Below are 18,449 nucleotides of genomic sequence, written 5' to 3'. Positions count from 1 at the left end.
TCTGACTATTTCTGACTAGTCCGGACTCGTACGGGATCGCAACTATTATAATTATAGCATATTGTATTGAAAAGCCTTCATATATGTTATTGCGATAAATACAGCAAGTAATCTGAGTGTTTATGGCGTTAAATACTCTTTTGAAAGTGTGAACTTTACTGAAGCTTAGCCGGGCTTAAGATATCTCGAGTGTTTTTACTACTGAGGAAGCGCGAGCTGTCGATGATATAAATCCCCTTTGTTGTATAGTTTTCCAAGTTCCAGTAGCGAGACCACTAACACACGAGAACTGAGGGGCGTTAAAAAGTTGGATGCAGTGTGTTTGTTTTTGTAGCGGTAAGATAGATGGTTTTGAATATAAGCCCTCGATATGAAGATTGCGAGAGAAAAATATTTCCTTTTTTCCAAAACTAAAAAATGCATATCTTATTAAAAACAAAAAATACCTCCATAAAAAATTTAGGATCTTTTAAGAATTGTCAAGAATTTCGTATGAAAGGGATCTGCTCTGGTTTTTTACTTATTTATGTTGAAAAATTAAAGAAAAATATTTTCACGTTTGAATGTTTCCACTTTTTTGGAAAATACTTGAAATTAATTGCAAATGCCTGCAATTATTTAAAAAACTCTTCATAAACATTTTTCCATAGGAAAAATCTAATCAAAAACTATTTTTAATTTGCCATCTATACTGGTATCGAGCCCTAACCGCCAAAATAACGTAGCGACATTTTTTTCAAAATTTCCTTTTTGAGGCAGAAATGTACATATCTAGATGCTCTATGTAGTAATATTTCTGCATCAAAAACAAAATTTTGAAACAAATGTCGCTTACGTTATATTCGTTTTTAATTCAGTTTGTATGGGAGGTGCCACGCCCCTTTTTTCAATAACTCCCATAATTTTCTATGAGTTTGGCGTTGATATTAGGAGTGTTCGGTATGCAACTGCCAGTAAGAATTAGCCAGTAACAAAATTCAGAGAACAAGGTACCTTAATCTCCCAAAAAGAGAAACTTACTAAATTTTTGCGCGAACAGGAATTAGCAAACATTAGCAAGCTTCACTGCCAGCTGGCGTCCATGGTTGCATTTCGAGCATAATAAATTTTTTAAATTATTTCAGGTGGAAACCAAAACAGGACCTATACGTATATTTCTTCTTATTCGGACTTTCTTCAACATACGCTTCAATTTCATTGTGGAAGTCACTGTCGGATTTCCTATATCGACAGTGGTGTCGAGTGCGTTCCGATTACGAGAAGCTTTTTCAGCCGAGTACCTATCAAATGATTGGAATTAATTAAATTAATTGAATAAACAAATATTTACAGACTCCTTTCATTAGTAAATCGCAACAAGATTGTTCATTTTTAAATTTAACGAACTCGTTGATTCAAATTAATGTTGACAAAAATGCAACCGTGTGCCACAATCCTACTTGCAAATTCTTACTGGCAAAAATTTTCCGAGCACGAATTTGCAACTTCCCCTCCAAATGAAATGTCAAAATTGTGCTCTCTCCTTGCAAGTTTTACTGGGTTTTTGGCTAAACGAACACGATTTGGTAACAATTGGTACCAACTTGTACAAATTTTTTGCATAGCGAACACTCCTATTATATATCTGTGTACTAAGTTGCAGCACTCTACGATGAATACTTTCAGAGATATGTTATGTGAAAACTTCAGTTTGTATGGGAGGTGCCACGCCCCCTTGATATATCGAAAATATTTTTCTTCTATTATCAACCTTTGAGGGTCTAGAGTCGATGTCCAAAATTTCAATAATATCGGTACAGCTGTTCTCAAGTTTTTCCGATTAGAAAAAGCGAAAAAAAACGGCTTTCAAAATATATATTAGAATAGATAACGAATGAAATACATTTTTTTATTTAAATGTATCCTATGGAAAAATGTTTAGGAATATTTTTTTAAAGAATTGCAGACATTTGAAATTAATTTCAAGTATTTTCCAAAAAGGTGGAAACATTCAAACGCGAAAATATTTTTAATTTTTAATTTTTCAACATAAATAAGTAAAAAACCAGAGCATTTTTAAAAAATCGCCATGGATAGATCGACGCGAAATTTAATTACCTTTTATTAAAAAAAAAGAAACTTGAAATCGGTTCATATTTGGGCTTTCAAAATTCATTTGTCCACAGCAACCTTTTTTGCCCCACTGTGTGTCGTGGGAACGGACATATTCTGTCTGTTGTTGTTGTTGTAGCAACATACAAATTCCCCAAAGACTTTTTGGGGAGTGTTGCTGGAGTGACAGTCCTTGGGTCGTTCCGGTTACGTAGACCTGACTGTCGTGGGAACGGACATATTCTGATGCATTGGCCCTTTCTAACATTCATGTTTCTTCCTGTATATTTAAAAACTTAATACAAAGTAAAGCATTTCATAAAAGATCGGACAGGTAAAAGTCTATAGTAGTTTATTTTAATTTCTATTGAGTTTCTAATGAGTAATCTAGACTACTGTACAAAACAATTCATTGAAAGAAAACTAGAAAGAGCATTTCTGGTATAATATCTAAAATATCATAAGCTGGTTTTATTTCTGCCCACTATCTCTTGTTGCCTCAGTTGCCGAGTGATCAGAATAAGTAAAATGATTACTGGTATTCTATATTTTTATTACTCAAACTATTTTTCTAGTTGGCCAACATATTTATACATTACAATTGTGAAAATTAATCCTTTTTGAGCATTAAATGACCCTTTGGCTTTAGCTTACTCTTAATTACATTTTCTTTTTCTGCCTTTCTTTCTGCTTGTATACGCGCATAACGTCTCTTTGCAAAATCTAATTCACTATTTAGTGTTACGATTTTAGCTGCAATCTCTTGTTGCTTCTTGATGCGACGCTTTTGATTGGACTGAAAGGACACAAAACATGTACGTTATTATAAAAAAGACTAATTACGAATGTTATGTTACGAACACCGAGGGGTGTGGGCCTTCCATCTAAGAAGGTGTAGTCGGGCATGTTTGTCACCGGCCCAAACGCATTGGGATTTCCAGGGAAACCTTTCTGTTCACGCCACTTCTGGTCCAATGCACGCACCACCGTGCACGACAATTGACGGATAGCTGGGATAAAACGTATAAAATCGTTATTGTTATTTACATATGAGTTTATTTATAACTAATACTTACGTGCACCATTTTGAGCAATATTTACAAAGTGATTTGTAATTTTTAACATTTTCGCTTATTTAACCACTAAAAAAAAGTAAACATCAAAGTTGTCATGCCATAACCTATTCCCGCCGTCAAAATCAGCTGATTTCCACTGCCATCGTTTGATGACTAGGCAGCACTGCTGTGATGTAAATACCAGCGTTGCCGCTTTTATAATATTTACCAAATAGGTATTTTGTTCTTTATCAAAATTGGTAATTTAGTAAATTACTTTTTCATTTTTTCAATTTGTCCATGACACTATGAATGATCACATGCCTTCAGTTTCTTTGTGGCCCTGAGCTTTGTATGGGTGGACAAATGCAAAATGTACCGTTACAGTATCTAATCTTAAAACAACGCGCAATCGAAAAAATAGTTTTTCGGCCACACTTAGGTATGAAATCCTCACCAAGCGTTTCTGTTGTGACTTTTTAGCGTTCACGCAGATATAAAAAATTATAGCTGAATGAAGCGCTGGTTGCTTGAAAAGTATGGGGGCTTAGGATATATCGTCACTAGACACGAATAAAGGCGCCAGCTCAAAAGTTGACGGCGAAAAAAAGACGCATAAAAAAACTTTAGCGTCAAAAACTCTTAACATACTTCGCCGAAGTTTTTCATAAGCATCTCATTTCGCAAAATTTTTTACGCACCTTTTTCGCCGTCAAAACACTATCGCGCCTTTTTTTCGTTTGTAGTAACTCAAGAAAATAGGCTTGGTAATTTTTGTTGAATTTTGTATCTTTTTCTGGTGATTTTGGTATAAAATAAAAACATGTAGTGGCAACACTGGTCAACACTTTTGAAAGTACTTCGACTTTTTAGTTTATTTGGTCGTATGGAAGAGCGCTTGGAAATTACCCTAAAACAGCCTAATCCTCTCTTTGAAAAGTGGCTGGAGAAATGGTTGGAAGATGCGGAGCGGCGAAATGCCAAATCACAGTACAAACTTCGCGATGCACTTCAAGCACTTCGCAGCTATCCCCTTCCACTGGCTTCAGGACGGGAATGTGCTATTCTTCGTGGCTTCGGTTCCACACTCTGCAACCTTATAGATGAAGAGCTTCGTTTGTACCGCGAGAAGCAGGAAAATCCACCATTACAACCAACAATGCAAACATTCGAATCGGACGTAAAACAACTTTTAGAATCTGTTAAGAAAAGTAAATGCCGTAAATCTCCCAAAAAATCTCAAAGCAAAATTACCAAAAAGGAACAGAAAGCAATTGCTGAAGAAGAAGAACGTCAGCGTCAAGTGATCATGAGTCCAGGTAGCTTTCGCATTATACTTCTGGTTGACACACAGGAAACCAGCGGCAAAAACAAACGCACTTTGGATCAAACACGTAGCTATTTGGAGAGTTTTGAAGTGTCGTATGAGGTGCGTCGTTTGACCATTGGTGATTTCCTTTGGGTCGCCCGTGACAAGGAGGGCAGCGAATTGGTGCTGCCCTTTATAGTAGAGCGTAAGCGGTTTGATGATCTGGCTTCAAGTATACGCGATGGTCGCTTCCATGAGCAGAAACACCGTTTGCGACAATGTGGAATACAAAACGTTATCTACTTAGTTGAAGATTATGGCGATAATGAACACTTAGGCCTACCTATGGAAAATTTACAACAGGCTATCATGAACACTCAGATACATTCGGGCTTCATGATAGCACATACTCAAAATAATTTTCGTTCAATGAAATATTTGCAGGGTATAACGAAAACATTGATACGCTCTTTTAAAGATAAAGTTTTACTTAGTACAGCCAAAGAAGATTTGCAACCATACGACTCATCAGCTGGCATGTTAGGTCTGCTGAAATTTCGTGCCTTGTATGAGGATTCAGCACGCGGTGCACAATTGACTGTGCGAGAAATATTTGTACAGCAATTACTACAGTTACACTCGTTGTCACTGGAAAAAGCATTGGCCATCGTTGAAGAGTATCCCACTCCACGTCTGCTGTTTGACGCATATGAGAAATGTACAAGTGAAAAAGAAGCTCGTTCTTTGCTAAGCAAGATTAAATGCGGACCATTGGAACGGCCGTTAGGAGATAAACTCAGCCAAACAATTTATGACTTTTACAAGACTGAGTTTTAATAGAAATTAATACATTTTCATTAGTATAAATTGTCGATATGTTAAACCTTATCCATAATCATGTTTTTAGTTACTATCATGTAGGAAATATACATTATAAATATAAACCATATCGGTCCATGGGTTTTTTAAATATCTCGAGACCCGCGCCATATAGCGAATAAATTCATTCTTGACGTATTGTCGGTTTCTGAGCTAAGCTTAAAGTTTCAAGCATCTAGCTCATCGGGAAGTTGGTTAAAAAATGGTTGCAAGATTTGAAAATTTGATTAAAAGCTTGTAGAAAGGTAAGGCCTATGTCCAGTTCTATGTCCCATTCTGTTCCGTTTGACTTTGCTTGTTACAGTTTGCATATTTTCTTAAATATTTAACATTTTATCCTTAAAACGTTCAATCCATGGATCTAAGCATGCCCAAGTCGATTTTAAATATAACGGCTACTTTAAACAAGTAATTTTTAAGCAAGAAAAAACGGAATTCAATTCTCATATAAAAATTTAAGATTATCGTTAATGGGAGCACCTGTGAGGTAACACAATTCCTTTAAAAAAAGAATTATAGAAACCGGTTAGCGTGGTCCAAAGTTATGCGGTAACATATATAAAAAACAAATTCCGAGGAATTGATAACCTTCTCCTTTTTGTAATGTCGGTTAAAAACGGGTTCTAAGTGCTTTGTCTTGACTTGATGACGGTGCTGCCAAGCTTGCCACAAAAAAATTTCCCATACCATCCGGAATCGGTTAGGGACCAAAAATGCACTACTGTCAAATCGACGTCAAATTACACGTCTCCGGGGTTTTTTCTCTAATCGTTGCACGAAATTAGTTTTAATTAAATTAATTTAAATTTACTTTCCTATTAAACTGATATATATAAGTAAAATGTCTACAAAAACAAGCACAATCGAACGCAACAGTAGTGGTAACGCGAAGTCGCTAAATCTTTCAGAGATTTGTTCCCGGGCATTGAAAGCGAATTCTGAGTGGCCGGATAAGGTGAGTTGTTTCGGGGATGTTGGTGGGGAGTACTATGTGGTGCAAAGCTCAAGCACCTGATAAACTGTGGTAGTCAAGGAAAAACGTGCCGACCTGATAAAAACGTTTATGTCAACATTTTCCTATTTAAATTTTATTTTGTTCATTTCAGGACGAATTTTTGGACGTTATCTACTGGGCTAGACAAATCTTCGGCATCCTTTTGGGTATTGTATGGGGTATTGTGCCATTGAAAGGATTTTTAGGCTTAGTGCTGTAAGTAAATTATAAATGTATTATGTATTTATCTAAAAAAATTTCTCACTTTTGTGCTTTGTTTTAATTGAATAGTTTCGCTGGTATCAGCTGCGGCATTGTTTACATCTACGCCATAAATTTCCAGGGCATTGACGAAGAAGCCTACGGTGGTGCTTGGGAACTGGTTAAGGAAGGTTTTATGACATCATTCGCTGGTTTTCTTGTGACGTGGATAATTTTCTACACTGGGCTGCATTACGACGCGATAATGGCAGAAAAGGAATTGTCATAATGCCATCAAACAAAACAAGGATTACTGATTTGTTAAAACAGTAGAGTTAAAGATATCTAACAATCCACTTACGATAGTATGCACTAATTTTAAATCTTCCCTATTGATAATCGCCAATAATGCAACAAATCCGCAATGTGACAACAGAGACCGGTTTCCCTCCCAAATATAAAAATAGTTCCTTAAATTAAATTGAATAGCTTTCGCACGCTGTTGTAATGGTTTTGACAACTATTAGTTAATGAATTAGTCTAATTACTAAGCGTAGCCTTAATGCTACATTAAGATTTGTTCCAATCAACAGACATGTTCTGGCATTTTCGAGTATTTTGTTATTGTATGCCACCAACAAGGAATACTATCCATATGTGTTTAAACTTTTTCTATGAAAAAATAAACAACATAGTTTACATCATGGTTTAATTCCACCATGGTTTACATTGCGTTAATTCAAAAGTTGTGTATCTTTTTTACTATTTAGGTATTTATTAAAAAACTTCACAAATTTTCACTCGAAATTTTATTTCATACCAACTATCCTAGAAACCATTTTCACTAATAGTCCATAGCTTCCATTCCACCACCACCAGTCACATTGCCATTTTGTGTCGTGCCATTCTGACTTAATTCGAGCTCAAAGTTTTCAGGTAGTTGACCACTTTGCAGTATACGTGAAAGCCGCTCAACTTCTTGTAGCGAATTTGCTCTCTTAATTGCATCTCGGATGCGTTGCAGATCTTCTGGATTAGCCATACGCGTTGTATTACCAGCAGACACTTTACCTCCCGCTTCCGCCGCAGCCGCGGATGCATTAAGTTTCGATTTCTTTGCCACTTCTTTCAACATTTCTTTGCCTTGTTTTGTGCGGAAATATTCTTGAGCTTCAGTGCGATCTTTTCTTTTTATCTTCCTGAAGTCGAGCAAACGCAGCTGGGGAAACTTAAAAGCCATATATTCGCGGTAATAGGGTTTTGTTGAAACTGGATTTACAAGTAAACAGAGTGTTTCAAGACGAGGTAGTGACACAAGTGGCTCCAAATCACTCAAGTCCTGCAAATTGTTACCAGTCAAAATAATTGAACTCAAATTCGGTACTGCCTCTTGCAAACCGTCACCAATGCGCAGGATGCGATTGTTATTGAGAAGTAAGCATTTCAGCCGCGGCAAATACGGAATACCATCTAATTTCCGCAGATCGTTATCGGACAGGTCTATTGTGTCGAATTGATCTAGTGTGGCACCCAAATTTTCGATTTGTGGTATTTTATAGCCGCGCAAATCCAATTCCCGCTCCCTGCAGGGATTTATAAACTGCATTGATTGATTGATGAGTTCCGGCGTTAGCTTCACCATTTTGTTGAATTGTGTATTGTATATTAGGCAGTGTTATTGATTCTTTTTCACTATTATATGTCTAGTTTTGCTAAAAAATTTTATGATTTCTCATATAAACTGCAAAATATACACGAATTGCAATGAGGACAGGCGTCAGATATAGCAAAAAAAAAACACTAATTTGACAAACCGATTGTCAAAAAAGTAAGTGCAGCCAAGTTCTGGCATGACATTACAGGGTAATATGAAGGAAGTAATTCCGATTGGTAACCAGTTTAGGCGGGTGGCACACGATACTTTATATCGCACACCTATATCTTAAGTGCGACCAACTCGAAACAAAAATTTGTTAATTTTTTTTTTGCATAAATTAATTCAAAGGACATACCTCCAATTAGTGCAAACATTTTTTTCTTCGTCCTTATATACACTAACTAAAAAAACCACTGTTATACCTGTTTTTGTATTAATTGCATTGAAACTAGCAGTTTGACCGTTTTGATCCAAGTGGATCAAAAGTGATACATTTTTCGATGAATTTTGGAGGGACACTTTTTTAATTTTTTGACTTTTCCAAACGTGTGCAAAAATTCCCGTTGAAGTCGAAAGACTTGCCAGAGATGTTCAAATAGCTGAGCTCTTTAAATAGCTTATGGTTGGAGTCATGATAGTTGGAGTGGAATACAGTTAGGATTTAGTAAAAATATATCATCTTAAGTCGCAACGCGAGTATCTCCGACTTATTAATAATAATAATAATATCGTCACACAAATGAAGACGCTCGGGTGTTTTGACGGCAAAAAAGGAAGCGGGAAAAAATTCGTATACTGTTACATTCGCAAACATAATTGACCGCAAAAATAAGTTTATGCGTTTTTCTTCGCCGTCAAAGAGGTTAACGCGTCTTTCTTTGCCGCCACCAATGTCAACTGGCTAACCAGAAAGTAGTACCACAGGCACAAGCTACATACATATGTATTTCTAGCTACATATTATGGGAAGTTTAAAACATTCTCAACAGTTTTGTATAAATTTCTAAAACTAACGCATTCTCGTGTACGTTAGGCGGGTGGGTGAACATAAGAAAACAGCAAATATTATAATCTTTATGTTGATTTATTTTTCAACGTTTTTTTTTACAATTTGAGTTACGTATTTTATAAACATTGTTTAATTTGTCCTTTTTCGGCTTGGATTCTTTATTTTATGTTTCGAGTTGCTTTTTTTTCTTTAAGTTGTTATCCATTTCAAAATTTCATCTCAACTTTTTAAGTTTTCAGTGCAGTAGATTTTTAAGTTTTATATCATTATCATTAAATTGTTAAGGTGGGGACTTGAAATTTACTGTTGTTCACAAATAACTCTTCTATTTGCATATCCTATGTGCATCTCAGAACCTTTATTAACTTGAAATACAATTTTAAAGTTAGTGGTATGCCTTTTGAAAAACGTTAAGTTAAGTTTTCATGTGTACCTCCTACATACATATGTACTACATTCATAACATTGCACCTACCATTTTTCTCAGTGCAATGTACCGTTGTTTTCATGCTTCGTTATTTTCTACTAATATTCCAAGTCCTGCGTTTCTCTCAATTTGTAGGTACTCCATGCTTCTCGTTTCAATACAAAAAGTTAACAAAATAACAAAAATGCGTTTGGAGTTTTTGCATTTCTAAATATTCATGTATAGTAAATTTCTTTAATTTATCGCTCTAATTCGATTAACTTTCGGAACACATCGGTAGTTTAAAAATAGTTTTATGAAAATAATTAGTATACATATGTACATACATACATATGTATATATTTTAAGATTGTCACTTTGAATTAAGGTTTTCAGAGCTCTCATCCACTTCAGTTCAAGTTTTGGGATAGCGTTCGAAATTTAATATAATAATAAAAAACGCTACCAAACAAAGGGGACTGTGATACCAAATTAATAGCTCTGATCTAGTAGAGCTGCAAAACTATCGATAGTCATACCATTCGATAGTTTTGATATTTTAAGGAAAACTATCGATAATATCGTTTAGATCTAAATAACTATCGATAGTATCAATTAAATTTACTAGGTAAATTGCATTTTTTTAAATTTTTTGTATATGGAGAACCAACTTTACGCATATAAGTTAGGGAGAAAAAATAAAGTTTGTTTTTATTTTAACAAACCGGCCGTGAAGCTCCATGAAATAATACATGAGGGAATTCTCTTTCTTTACCAAAGAAAACTAATCATATATTTGATAAATTTTTAATATTCCTTACACAATTCAATTGCCAGCCCCAAATTCTTCAAATTTGACACTTTAGATAAATGGGAATTTCATCACTCGATAGTATTTACAACTATCGATAGTGATCTAACATTGGAAACTATCGATACGATCGATAGTTTTGTAGCTCTATGATCCAGTACTCCATGAACATACAGGTTTTTACACGAAAAATGATCCCGTACTCCAAAATCCTGTAAATGAGAGCATGATTTTTGGAGAGTTGTGTAGAGAATGAAGTTGCAAGATTGTACCCGAACTTTTTGGTTGTTACTCACTTTTTACTCTTTACGGGATTCACGCGAAAAGTATTGCGGAAATGCTTATCGAATGGAAGCAGTTATAAAAAAAAACATTATTTCATTTTATGTTTTTTAATAAATTTTCCAACTTTTGTCAAAACCTTCGTAAAACTGCATTAGTTGTCTGGTTGTATGTACGTATCCTTGGAAATCCTTAGATCAAGAAAACTTTTTGTTCGGTTTATACCTTTCTAACACTTTAATATTATTAAATTTTTATTCATTCACTTTATTCTTGGTTATTTAGTTGTTCATAAAATATGATTGGCACTTAAAATCAATCCATACATATAATTACATACATACATATTCTTAATAGAATTATATATCAACATATGTATGTATGTAAGTAAATACATACAAGTTTAGTTTAATATAAAACGCGCGCACTCACACACATTTAAATGTTTAAATTTAATTTAAAGTAAATTTTAGTGTTTAGTGTGAAATATGAATCAACATCGGCATTATCATTGAAACACATTACATATCGCATTAGAATTAAATGTTAAATTAAAACTATAAGAATTATATAAATACAAGGTTTTACACGTGTTTTTCTTCGTAAAAATATGTAATGAATAAACTTTACATTAAAATACACTCGAAACGCAAATAATGCCAAAAAAAGTTAGAAGTAATTTACATAAGCACACTTTTTTTTGCATGGAAGTATAAAAAAAATAATTTACATTTTGATTTTAGTATAAAAAATAAGGCGCAGAGTGATTGCACAAATCATAAGCTAATACAGAAATGGTAGACGCATATAAATTTGAAACTATCGATTGCATGCAATTATTATTTTTTTTCAAATATACCTTCATACAGTATCGGTCATATCATTAGCACTTCGCCATTTCAAATTGATATTGTTTGCCACTCAAAAAAATATAAAACACATCGGAAAAAAATTGAAATTTGGAGGATTATTTGTTGAAAAGTTTTAGTTTTCTACAAAGTTTTAAACTTGGGTTTATATGCGCTCTGCTAAAGAATGCACTGCAGATTAATTGAAAATTATTAAAAATAAATAAATAAACATAAACATAAGGCAAACAATATCACTCTGAAATGGGGGCGCTAATTATATGTATGAAAGATATTGTATGTGGTACATATTCTCTAAAATATTTTTTCGCACCATTTTATTATTCGTGTATATTATTGGCTTTTGGCCAATGTGCAATGACTGTTGGCTGAACATTAAAAACTCTAAATATTTCTTCAAGAAATATTTGCTTCCGTTTAAGTTGTGTTCAATTTGTTTACTACATATGGATGTTCATACATACATAATTGTGCATATATTGTATATCGGTAACATATATTAATGCTGTCGTTACATATCTATGCTTCGCTGAAGTTCTGCCATTATTTTCCGCGTATATTTTTTCTTCATACTTCTCACAAATCAACAACATCCTCTTTTGTATATTGCGTATCTCTAAATGTTCGCCGCGTCGAAGAGCGTTGTAGGCCTTCAACTAATGTCTCCTAGAAAAGCAATTTGGGAAATGAAAAAAAAAAACTTAGCAGCACATATGTATGTATATGAATTATATATATAAAAAAAAAAGTATTTATATTTTATTTCCTATATATATACATGCACATATAGCTCTTGATATAAATTTCTACATGCATTTTTAGGTTTTTAAAAAAACATAAATCCCAAGGTATTCACACCTAGGGAAGTAATTATTGAATTGAATAACAAAATATATCCAGATAACTCTAAACACTTAAAGACTGGTTAGGGAAGTGCTGAACAGACAAATGTTTATGTGATGTGATGATAAAGTGTAAACTGTTGATATAACCACTTTATAGAATGTAAAATGATCCCTTCTCCTTTGGCGTAGTTTTCTTTACCGATCGCCATCATTTTCAAAATACTACCTGGTGAATTTGTAAAGCAATGTTACTACTATAATTTCTCAATTTTAATTTATTTTCTTCGGACCTTTCACTACAGCATGTTAGTAAGCTTCCAAATCTCTTTAATGTAATAAAAATGGTTTCAAAAAGGTGTAAACTGTAGTTTATTATATTATTTGCAATATACCGTTATGAAATTTGCTATAGCCGATTGGTTAGAGCTGCGTATTCCGTAAGACTTGGATTCAATCCCTAGTCCGAGCACCAACTAGAATTAGAAAAGTAGAAAGCAGACAATGGCGAACCTCCGAGTGAATTTCAGCCTTGAAAATAGCTTCTCATAAAAACCATTTACCGTTCGGAGGACCTTTCATTTATGTCGTAGCATCAGTACGCATGCCACAAATTGAAGTAGAAGCTCGGCCAGACACTTAAAAAAAGTATAAGCGCCAAATACTTTTCTTATAATTTTTATTGGGTACAGAAATTTTCTAATATATTTGTGAAACAAGTAATTAAAAAAAAAAAAATTAAAGACAACCTTTTATTAGTGGTTAATAAAAAAATGGACCCCCGCATTACCTAACGGAACAATTTTTTGTGGTTATTTCTTTCCATTTAAGTAACATAACAATCTAAATATGAAGCGAATCGGGCCATACCTGTACCGCCCATCTGCCAAAACTTTTTGTGAAGTTATTCCTTTTCATGTATGTAAGTAATATGAGCCATATCGGATCAGAAATATTAAGTGGTGTTAAACCACAACATTGATAAAATTCAAATTTATTGTCAAAACTACTGGGCCTAAAACAAATATAAACATTGTTTTGCCGTTGTCACATACTCAGTAGGTCATAACAATAAGAAAGAAAATTGTCACCATTAGAGAGCTTAAAATAAATTTGGAGCATAGTATTAGGCGCAGTAGTAAAGACTATAGTCAGCCGTTGAGTTTTTTCATTGGCGTGGGGATAGGGCTGTTAGTCTCACGAAACTCAGGAAGGCACTATGTTGATACCAGAAAAGTTGGCCAAATCACATTCGAGAAATTTACTCGAAATATGAAACCGGAAGAAAATTCTTTATTTCACTTACTTTTAAGGCAAGGGTTTGACTTTTTTGGCAAATAGGTGTATCTTAGAGAAAACTCGCGGAATAACAAAAAAAAATAACTTTTAAAAAATACTTATGTCATTTAAGACCTTACATACATGCATATATGCACATATGTATACACATACATACATATGTAATAAAGATATAAGAAACAACAATAAAAAATATTAAACTTAAAGCTTAAGAATGTTATAACACAAATGTTAGTTAATGTCAACTTATGCATAACGTACGAAACAATAACACAATAATGAGCGTCGAAAGCGATTTTATGTTGAAGCGCGAAAACAATGTTTACAGTCACTTTAAGATTAATAATTTCTTTTGTAGCAATTTTGATGATGAACAAAGAGCAGCAATGTATTAAAACATACCCTTAAAAATTATTCACTCTCCTCTAAGCATTAACATATACGCATGTATTGATGAATAAATATTATGATGTTTTTTTTTTTTGCATAAGCTTAGCACCTTTTCAAATTCAGTCACATGTATGCTGTAGCTCCTGCGCTGATAATTGTACTAATATTGGATGATTACCGCATGTTAGACAGACACTGAACAGCAATGAAAAGGATATACGCATGTATTAGTTTTTTTAGACCGCCGTTAATAGGCCATAACACATTGAAAGCGTTTTGATGTTAGCGAATGCTTTTCATTAAATTCATTTTTGGTTTTATAACATTTTCAAAAGCACATTTTTGTCACAAATTAAAGCCAATCTTTGGTTCAAACCTCGAATAAAGTAGAAATCTCTTTGCCCGCAATGCGCTTGAAGCCACCAACTGGAATGCCTAAACTCGAAGCATTGCTGCCACTGCTGAATCGCTCACTGACGCTGGTATCACTTGCATTCGTATTGGTGCTGTCACGGTTGGTGGAATTGCTATTGATGCCATTACGTATGTTGATAATTTCATTTGTAATGAAACTACTGCTGCTGCTGCCATTGCCATTCTCAGTGATAATGGTTTTGGTGAGCAGTGTTTCATGATTGTCGCTGTCATTTGTTGCAGTTGCATTTGCGGCACTTGTCGTAGTTGTAGAGCTGCTGCTGCTATTAGTTGTAATTTTCATGCGTTGAGTCTGCAACATTGTTGTGGTTGTGGTGGTTGTGCTGCTACTGCGGCTACGACTACCGCTGCTGTTGCTACTGCTGCTGGTGCTATATAAAACATTGTTGCTATTTATGCTACTGCTGTTCGTGCTAGTGATGTGCGAAGTGGAAGCTGATTTGGATATCGCTGAGGCGCTGGTGAGTAATGTTCTCGGTAGCGCTTGTGGTTTCATTGGGAGTTCTATATTGTTTCGATTTGCATGCCAATAAAATGAAATAAAGGAATAAGGAACAGATATGTGGCATAAGTAAAAACGAAAAGAAAAAAATAAAGAACGGGAAAGATAAATCAAAAGAATTTAGGTATACATATTTGTGGTGAGAGAAGTACCACAAATAAAAAACTCGTGCAAATGTAAATAAATTAAAAACATTTCACTTATCCACCTAACATTTTAAAAGTTTCCTTTCAATAAATTGGTTTTCTAAACATTCAAAGGATGCAATTTCATCATTTAAGGATGCGGTATAATGAAACTAATATTTTAGAAAATAAAGATAGTTTGCTTACCTAAGCGATTCAGGCCAGCTGCAAGCTCCCGTACAGACTTTTTCTCCAATGCGGCTCCTAAGGCAAAGTTGCAGATTATTTTATTTAAAATTTTTGAAAATACGTGTAATAAGAAATACTAATACAATATACTACATACATATGTATGTATGCATAGTATGTACATATAAAATGAGTAAGCACAAATCGTTTAAAAAAATTGCACTCCGGTGGAAATAACGAATTTGCCTATGAAATTGTTTGCATTTGTTTTGTGGTTGCTGTATCACATTACTAAGCCTAGATGAAATAAGTGAGTCTATTAGGTGCTTAAAAAAAAGTGGGGTGTTATATGCGTTGGTTGGAGTAGGCATGTATGTGAAGGGGTGGTTAATACCGTAAACTCGTATCTGAGCACACTGTGCCAAATGAGTCTCCGGCATGCGGAGAGAAACCCCACGACTCGAAACATCTCTTCGCATGTGCACAAAACCCCCACTCAACTGACGCCTCTGTCCCTATGGACAGACCCTATAGAGGCTGCACGCTTCTTGGATCTCCCGTTAGATGAGCTTGACGGCAACGACTGAGAGACTAGCCGATCGCGGCGGAGTTGTTGTAGCCGCTACAACAACAACAACAACACCACTAACAACAACCGTGCATTGAATCTCAAACAACAAATGCCTAAATCCATGCTGCACTTTCGGTAAACCCTCATAAAAATATGTGCATAAATATATACACTTCTCAAATGTTACATAAAAAAACTTACCAAAGTAATAAGTTGATGGCACCCAAAATCATGCTCACCTAGATTGATGCATCACCCTACTCTTCGGGAGTTTTTCGCAAGGCAAAAGCCGCGGAGCTACAAGCCTTTGGGACTCTGCATGGCCTATGCATACAACCTGGTCCTCCCCCTCACACTAAGTTAATCATATACAGACCAACAAAGCGACTTCGTGCGGCATTACTAATGACAACTGATGCTTACGCATTCTTAAGACAATAGGGTCTATGTATAATGGTGTTCACATGAAGCTATTTTCCATGCAATTTTAGAGGCGATATTCAACTACTGGTCGCACCCCAACTCCATTGGAAGCGATTAGTTGAAAGGCCGTTCACGCCAGGCGATTGTTGGTTTCAACTAAAAGTTGCCTGTAAAATCGCTTCATGTGAAAACCGTATATCCGGAACGACCCAAATTTATATCTGGTCAAGGACTGTTGCTAACTAAAGCAATATTACCCAAAACCTCTTTGGGTAAATTTTTATGATATGGCAGAAAATAATAACAACTTATTCTTACGTATCGGTAACAGTCACGTCTATATAAAAAGAATACTCCCAGATTGAAACACGGTAAAGGACTGCCACTCCTGATCAAGAGATTTTTATATTGTATATACATTATTATTCGATACTTGTCCGATAAAAAACATAATGATATTAAAACATAGCTTACCTGTCGCGTTGCCAACATTGTTGCTGCTTTGACTAAACGATAACGATTCGGCATCTAAAATATTGAGTGATTAAAATGAAATTTAATTATTTAAACATAAAATATTTACTTCATATTTTATGGATATATACCTTCGTCAAGTTTCTCTGGCGTTGTCTTGCTCGAATCACTGCCTTGAAAGTCATTAGCACCAGGCGCTTTGGGTTCACTACCCACCACTGACCAGGGACGTGGTTTCTGTAGGATAATTGGTGTGCGTATTATACCATTTGTTGTCTTCACGCTGATGCCGTCGACACCTGTGTGACTACGAATCGAATCGCTGCTAGGTGAACGCATCTTATTCTCTCGTTCCGGCGCTTTCAGCACAGAATTCGTGTCCTCACCCGTCGCAGCGGTGCCACCTTCAGTGCGCATTTTAACTAACGGCGATTTTCGTCCAATCAAGGGTGAATACTTTTCCAAATTATCTGTGGAACGTGAACGTGTAGTCCAGGGTATGCCTGAAGTTATTAAAAAATACATATGTACTTATATGAGTATTTGTCGAGGACAACTAACGAAATTTTATGTTTTTCCATTTACCCTTCAGTAATGGTGACTGGCGATCCAACTTGATCGGCCTACGTTCCTCCAAGATAGGTGTGGTCTCCTCGGATGTCAAATGACCGTTGCCATCGCGACTCATTGTCGGACTATCGACAAACGATAATGAGCTGCACTCTTCAGAGGTGGGTGAAATGAGTGGCGTCAGTGTGGTTGGCGTTACTGAACCGGGACGGAAGAATAAATCCAAACCCTCGCCAATTTCTTTGGTGCTCGGCCCGGCGCTGTTATCAACAGCAACGAGTGGTCGTGTGGGTGCGCGCGTCTTTGCGCGTTTCGGTCGCCCTTTAACCAAGTGCTGAAGTTGAAATGATGCACTGGGCAGTTCTGTTATTGAGTCGCCGCATTCATCGACACCCAAATCATCCATGGCATTGCCACTGCCAATGGTGGTGCCTGCGATGCTAGCGCCTGTACCATTCGAATCACGCGCTGAAAGTTGTGTCGAGGAGCGATGGGAAGAGGGCGATTCAAGCAGATCGGGTATATGTCCCAAGCTCAAATTCTCAACGACGGACTGGGGACGCACTTTACGCGCAACCGAACGACGCTTGGTGGGCATATGTGGTGTGGCCTGTACAAAAAAAAGGAAGGAAAGGAAGAGAGAAAGTAATGATGTAGTTAAGTGCTTTACAATCGAGCAAATGGGACATGTGTGCAAACAAAAAGAAAGTAGAGCACAGTGAGAGAAAGAGATGATAGAGAAAAGCCAACGAGGATTTGCTGAACAGTTTTAATGTGTAGATATATGTACATATGTATGTATATACATATTTTTGTCTCAACACAATAAACATCTTCAGCTAATCCTCTTTAAAAAAAAAACTGAAATAAAGTGTTAGGATTAGATTAAGTGTTAATATTTATATACGATGCCTTTTAATCAAATGGATGCGAAATGAAGGTTGACTGTACGAAAGGCATTGATTACAAAAGGAAAAAAAATTAAGTAATTAGAAAAAAATCGTACTGATGACTAAGAACCTTGGAGTGCTTAAAAGTAAACATCATTTATTGCAATCATAAAGCA

General features: G+C 35.4%; 5 protein-coding genes across 7 annotated transcripts in view; 2 read left to right on the top strand and 3 right to left on the bottom strand.

Annotated features, from left to right (window-relative positions):
* Positions 1-2,627: 2,627 nt before the first annotated feature.
* On the bottom strand, positions 2,628-3,311 carry LOC118743678 (39S ribosomal protein L52, mitochondrial). Its single transcript, XM_036476442.1, has 3 exons — positions 3,168-3,311; positions 2,953-3,101; positions 2,628-2,887 (listed from the first exon to the last, which is right to left on the bottom strand). Exons 1-3 carry the CDS (start codon positions 3,214-3,216, stop codon positions 2,702-2,704), a joined length of 384 nt encoding a protein of 127 aa, XP_036332335.1. The 5' UTR covers positions 3,217-3,311; the 3' UTR covers positions 2,628-2,701.
* Positions 3,312-3,928: 617 nt separating this feature from the next.
* LOC118743677 (crossover junction endonuclease MUS81) lies at positions 3,929-5,701 on the top strand. Its single transcript, XM_036476441.1, has one exon. The coding sequence runs from the start codon at positions 4,033-4,035 to the stop codon at positions 5,290-5,292; it is 1,260 nt and encodes a 419-aa protein (XP_036332334.1). The 5' UTR covers positions 3,929-4,032; the 3' UTR covers positions 5,293-5,701.
* Positions 5,702-5,962: 261 nt separating this feature from the next.
* LOC118742514 (respirasome Complex Assembly Factor 1) lies at positions 5,963-7,274 on the top strand. Its single transcript, XM_036474642.1, has 3 exons — positions 5,963-6,289; positions 6,441-6,544; positions 6,620-7,274. The coding sequence occupies exons 1-3, from the start codon at positions 6,176-6,178 to the stop codon at positions 6,816-6,818; spliced, it is 417 nt and encodes a 138-aa protein (XP_036330535.1). The 5' UTR covers positions 5,963-6,175; the 3' UTR covers positions 6,819-7,274.
* Positions 7,275-7,282: 8 nt separating this feature from the next.
* On the bottom strand, positions 7,283-8,334 carry LOC118742513 (probable U2 small nuclear ribonucleoprotein A'). Its single transcript, XM_036474640.1, has one exon. The coding sequence runs from the start codon at positions 8,169-8,171 to the stop codon at positions 7,374-7,376; it is 798 nt and encodes a 265-aa protein (XP_036330533.1). The 5' UTR covers positions 8,172-8,334; the 3' UTR covers positions 7,283-7,373.
* A 2,309-nt stretch (positions 8,335-10,643) lies between these two features.
* Positions 10,644-18,449, bottom strand: part of LOC118742510 (F-actin-uncapping protein LRRC16A) — a 63,267-nt gene continuing 55,461 nt past the window's right edge. Inside the window, exons 16-21 of one of the 3 annotated variants that reach the window (XM_036474636.1) lie at positions 17,399-17,993; positions 16,945-17,316; positions 16,814-16,867; positions 15,364-15,420; positions 14,471-15,033; positions 10,644-12,229 (exon numbers count right to left, since the gene is read on the bottom strand). In XM_036474636.1, coding sequence (XP_036330529.1) covers positions 12,140-12,229; positions 14,471-15,033; positions 15,364-15,420; positions 16,814-16,867; positions 16,945-17,316; positions 17,399-17,993 — 1,731 coding nt within the window. In that variant the 3' untranslated portion in view covers positions 10,644-12,139. The remainder of the gene's footprint in view (positions 12,230-14,470; positions 15,034-15,363; positions 15,421-16,813; positions 16,868-16,944; positions 17,317-17,398; positions 17,994-18,449) is intronic. The other 2 variants (XM_036474637.1, XM_036474638.1) reach the window with 2 other exon arrangements.

This window comes from Rhagoletis pomonella, unplaced genomic scaffold (genome assembly GCF_013731165.1).
Source record: "Rhagoletis pomonella isolate Grant_MI unplaced genomic scaffold, Rhpom_1.0 Rhpom_scaffold_00007, whole genome shotgun sequence".
Taxonomy (NCBI): domain Eukaryota; kingdom Metazoa; phylum Arthropoda; class Insecta; order Diptera; family Tephritidae; genus Rhagoletis; species Rhagoletis pomonella.
Note: the sequence above shows the minus strand (reverse complement) of the source record. Positions and strands in the feature narration are given on the sequence as shown.

Coding starts and splice junctions, on each gene's coding strand:
- LOC118743678 (XM_036476442.1), bottom strand. CDS start 3,216: ATGTTAAAAATTACAAATCACTTTGTAAATATTGCTCAAAATGGTGCA. Junction 3,102..3,167: donor TATTGCTCAAAATGGTGCAC/GTAAGTATTAGT, acceptor GTTTTATCCCAG/CTATCCGTCAATTGTCGTGC. Junction 2,888..2,952: donor GAAGGCCCACACCCCTCGGT/GTTCGTAACATA, acceptor GTGTCCTTTCAG/TCCAATCAAAAGCGTCGCAT.
- LOC118743677 (XM_036476441.1), top strand. CDS start 4,033: ATGGAAGAGCGCTTGGAAATTACCCTAAAACAGCCTAATCCTCTCTTT.
- LOC118742514 (XM_036474642.1), top strand. CDS start 6,176: ATGTCTACAAAAACAAGCACAATCGAACGCAACAGTAGTGGTAACGCG. Junction 6,290..6,440: donor ATTCTGAGTGGCCGGATAAG/GTGAGTTGTTTC, acceptor TGTTCATTTCAG/GACGAATTTTTGGACGTTAT. Junction 6,545..6,619: donor GGATTTTTAGGCTTAGTGCT/GTAAGTAAATTA, acceptor TTAATTGAATAG/TTTCGCTGGTATCAGCTGCG.
- LOC118742513 (XM_036474640.1), bottom strand. CDS start 8,171: ATGGTGAAGCTAACGCCGGAACTCATCAATCAATCAATGCAGTTTATA.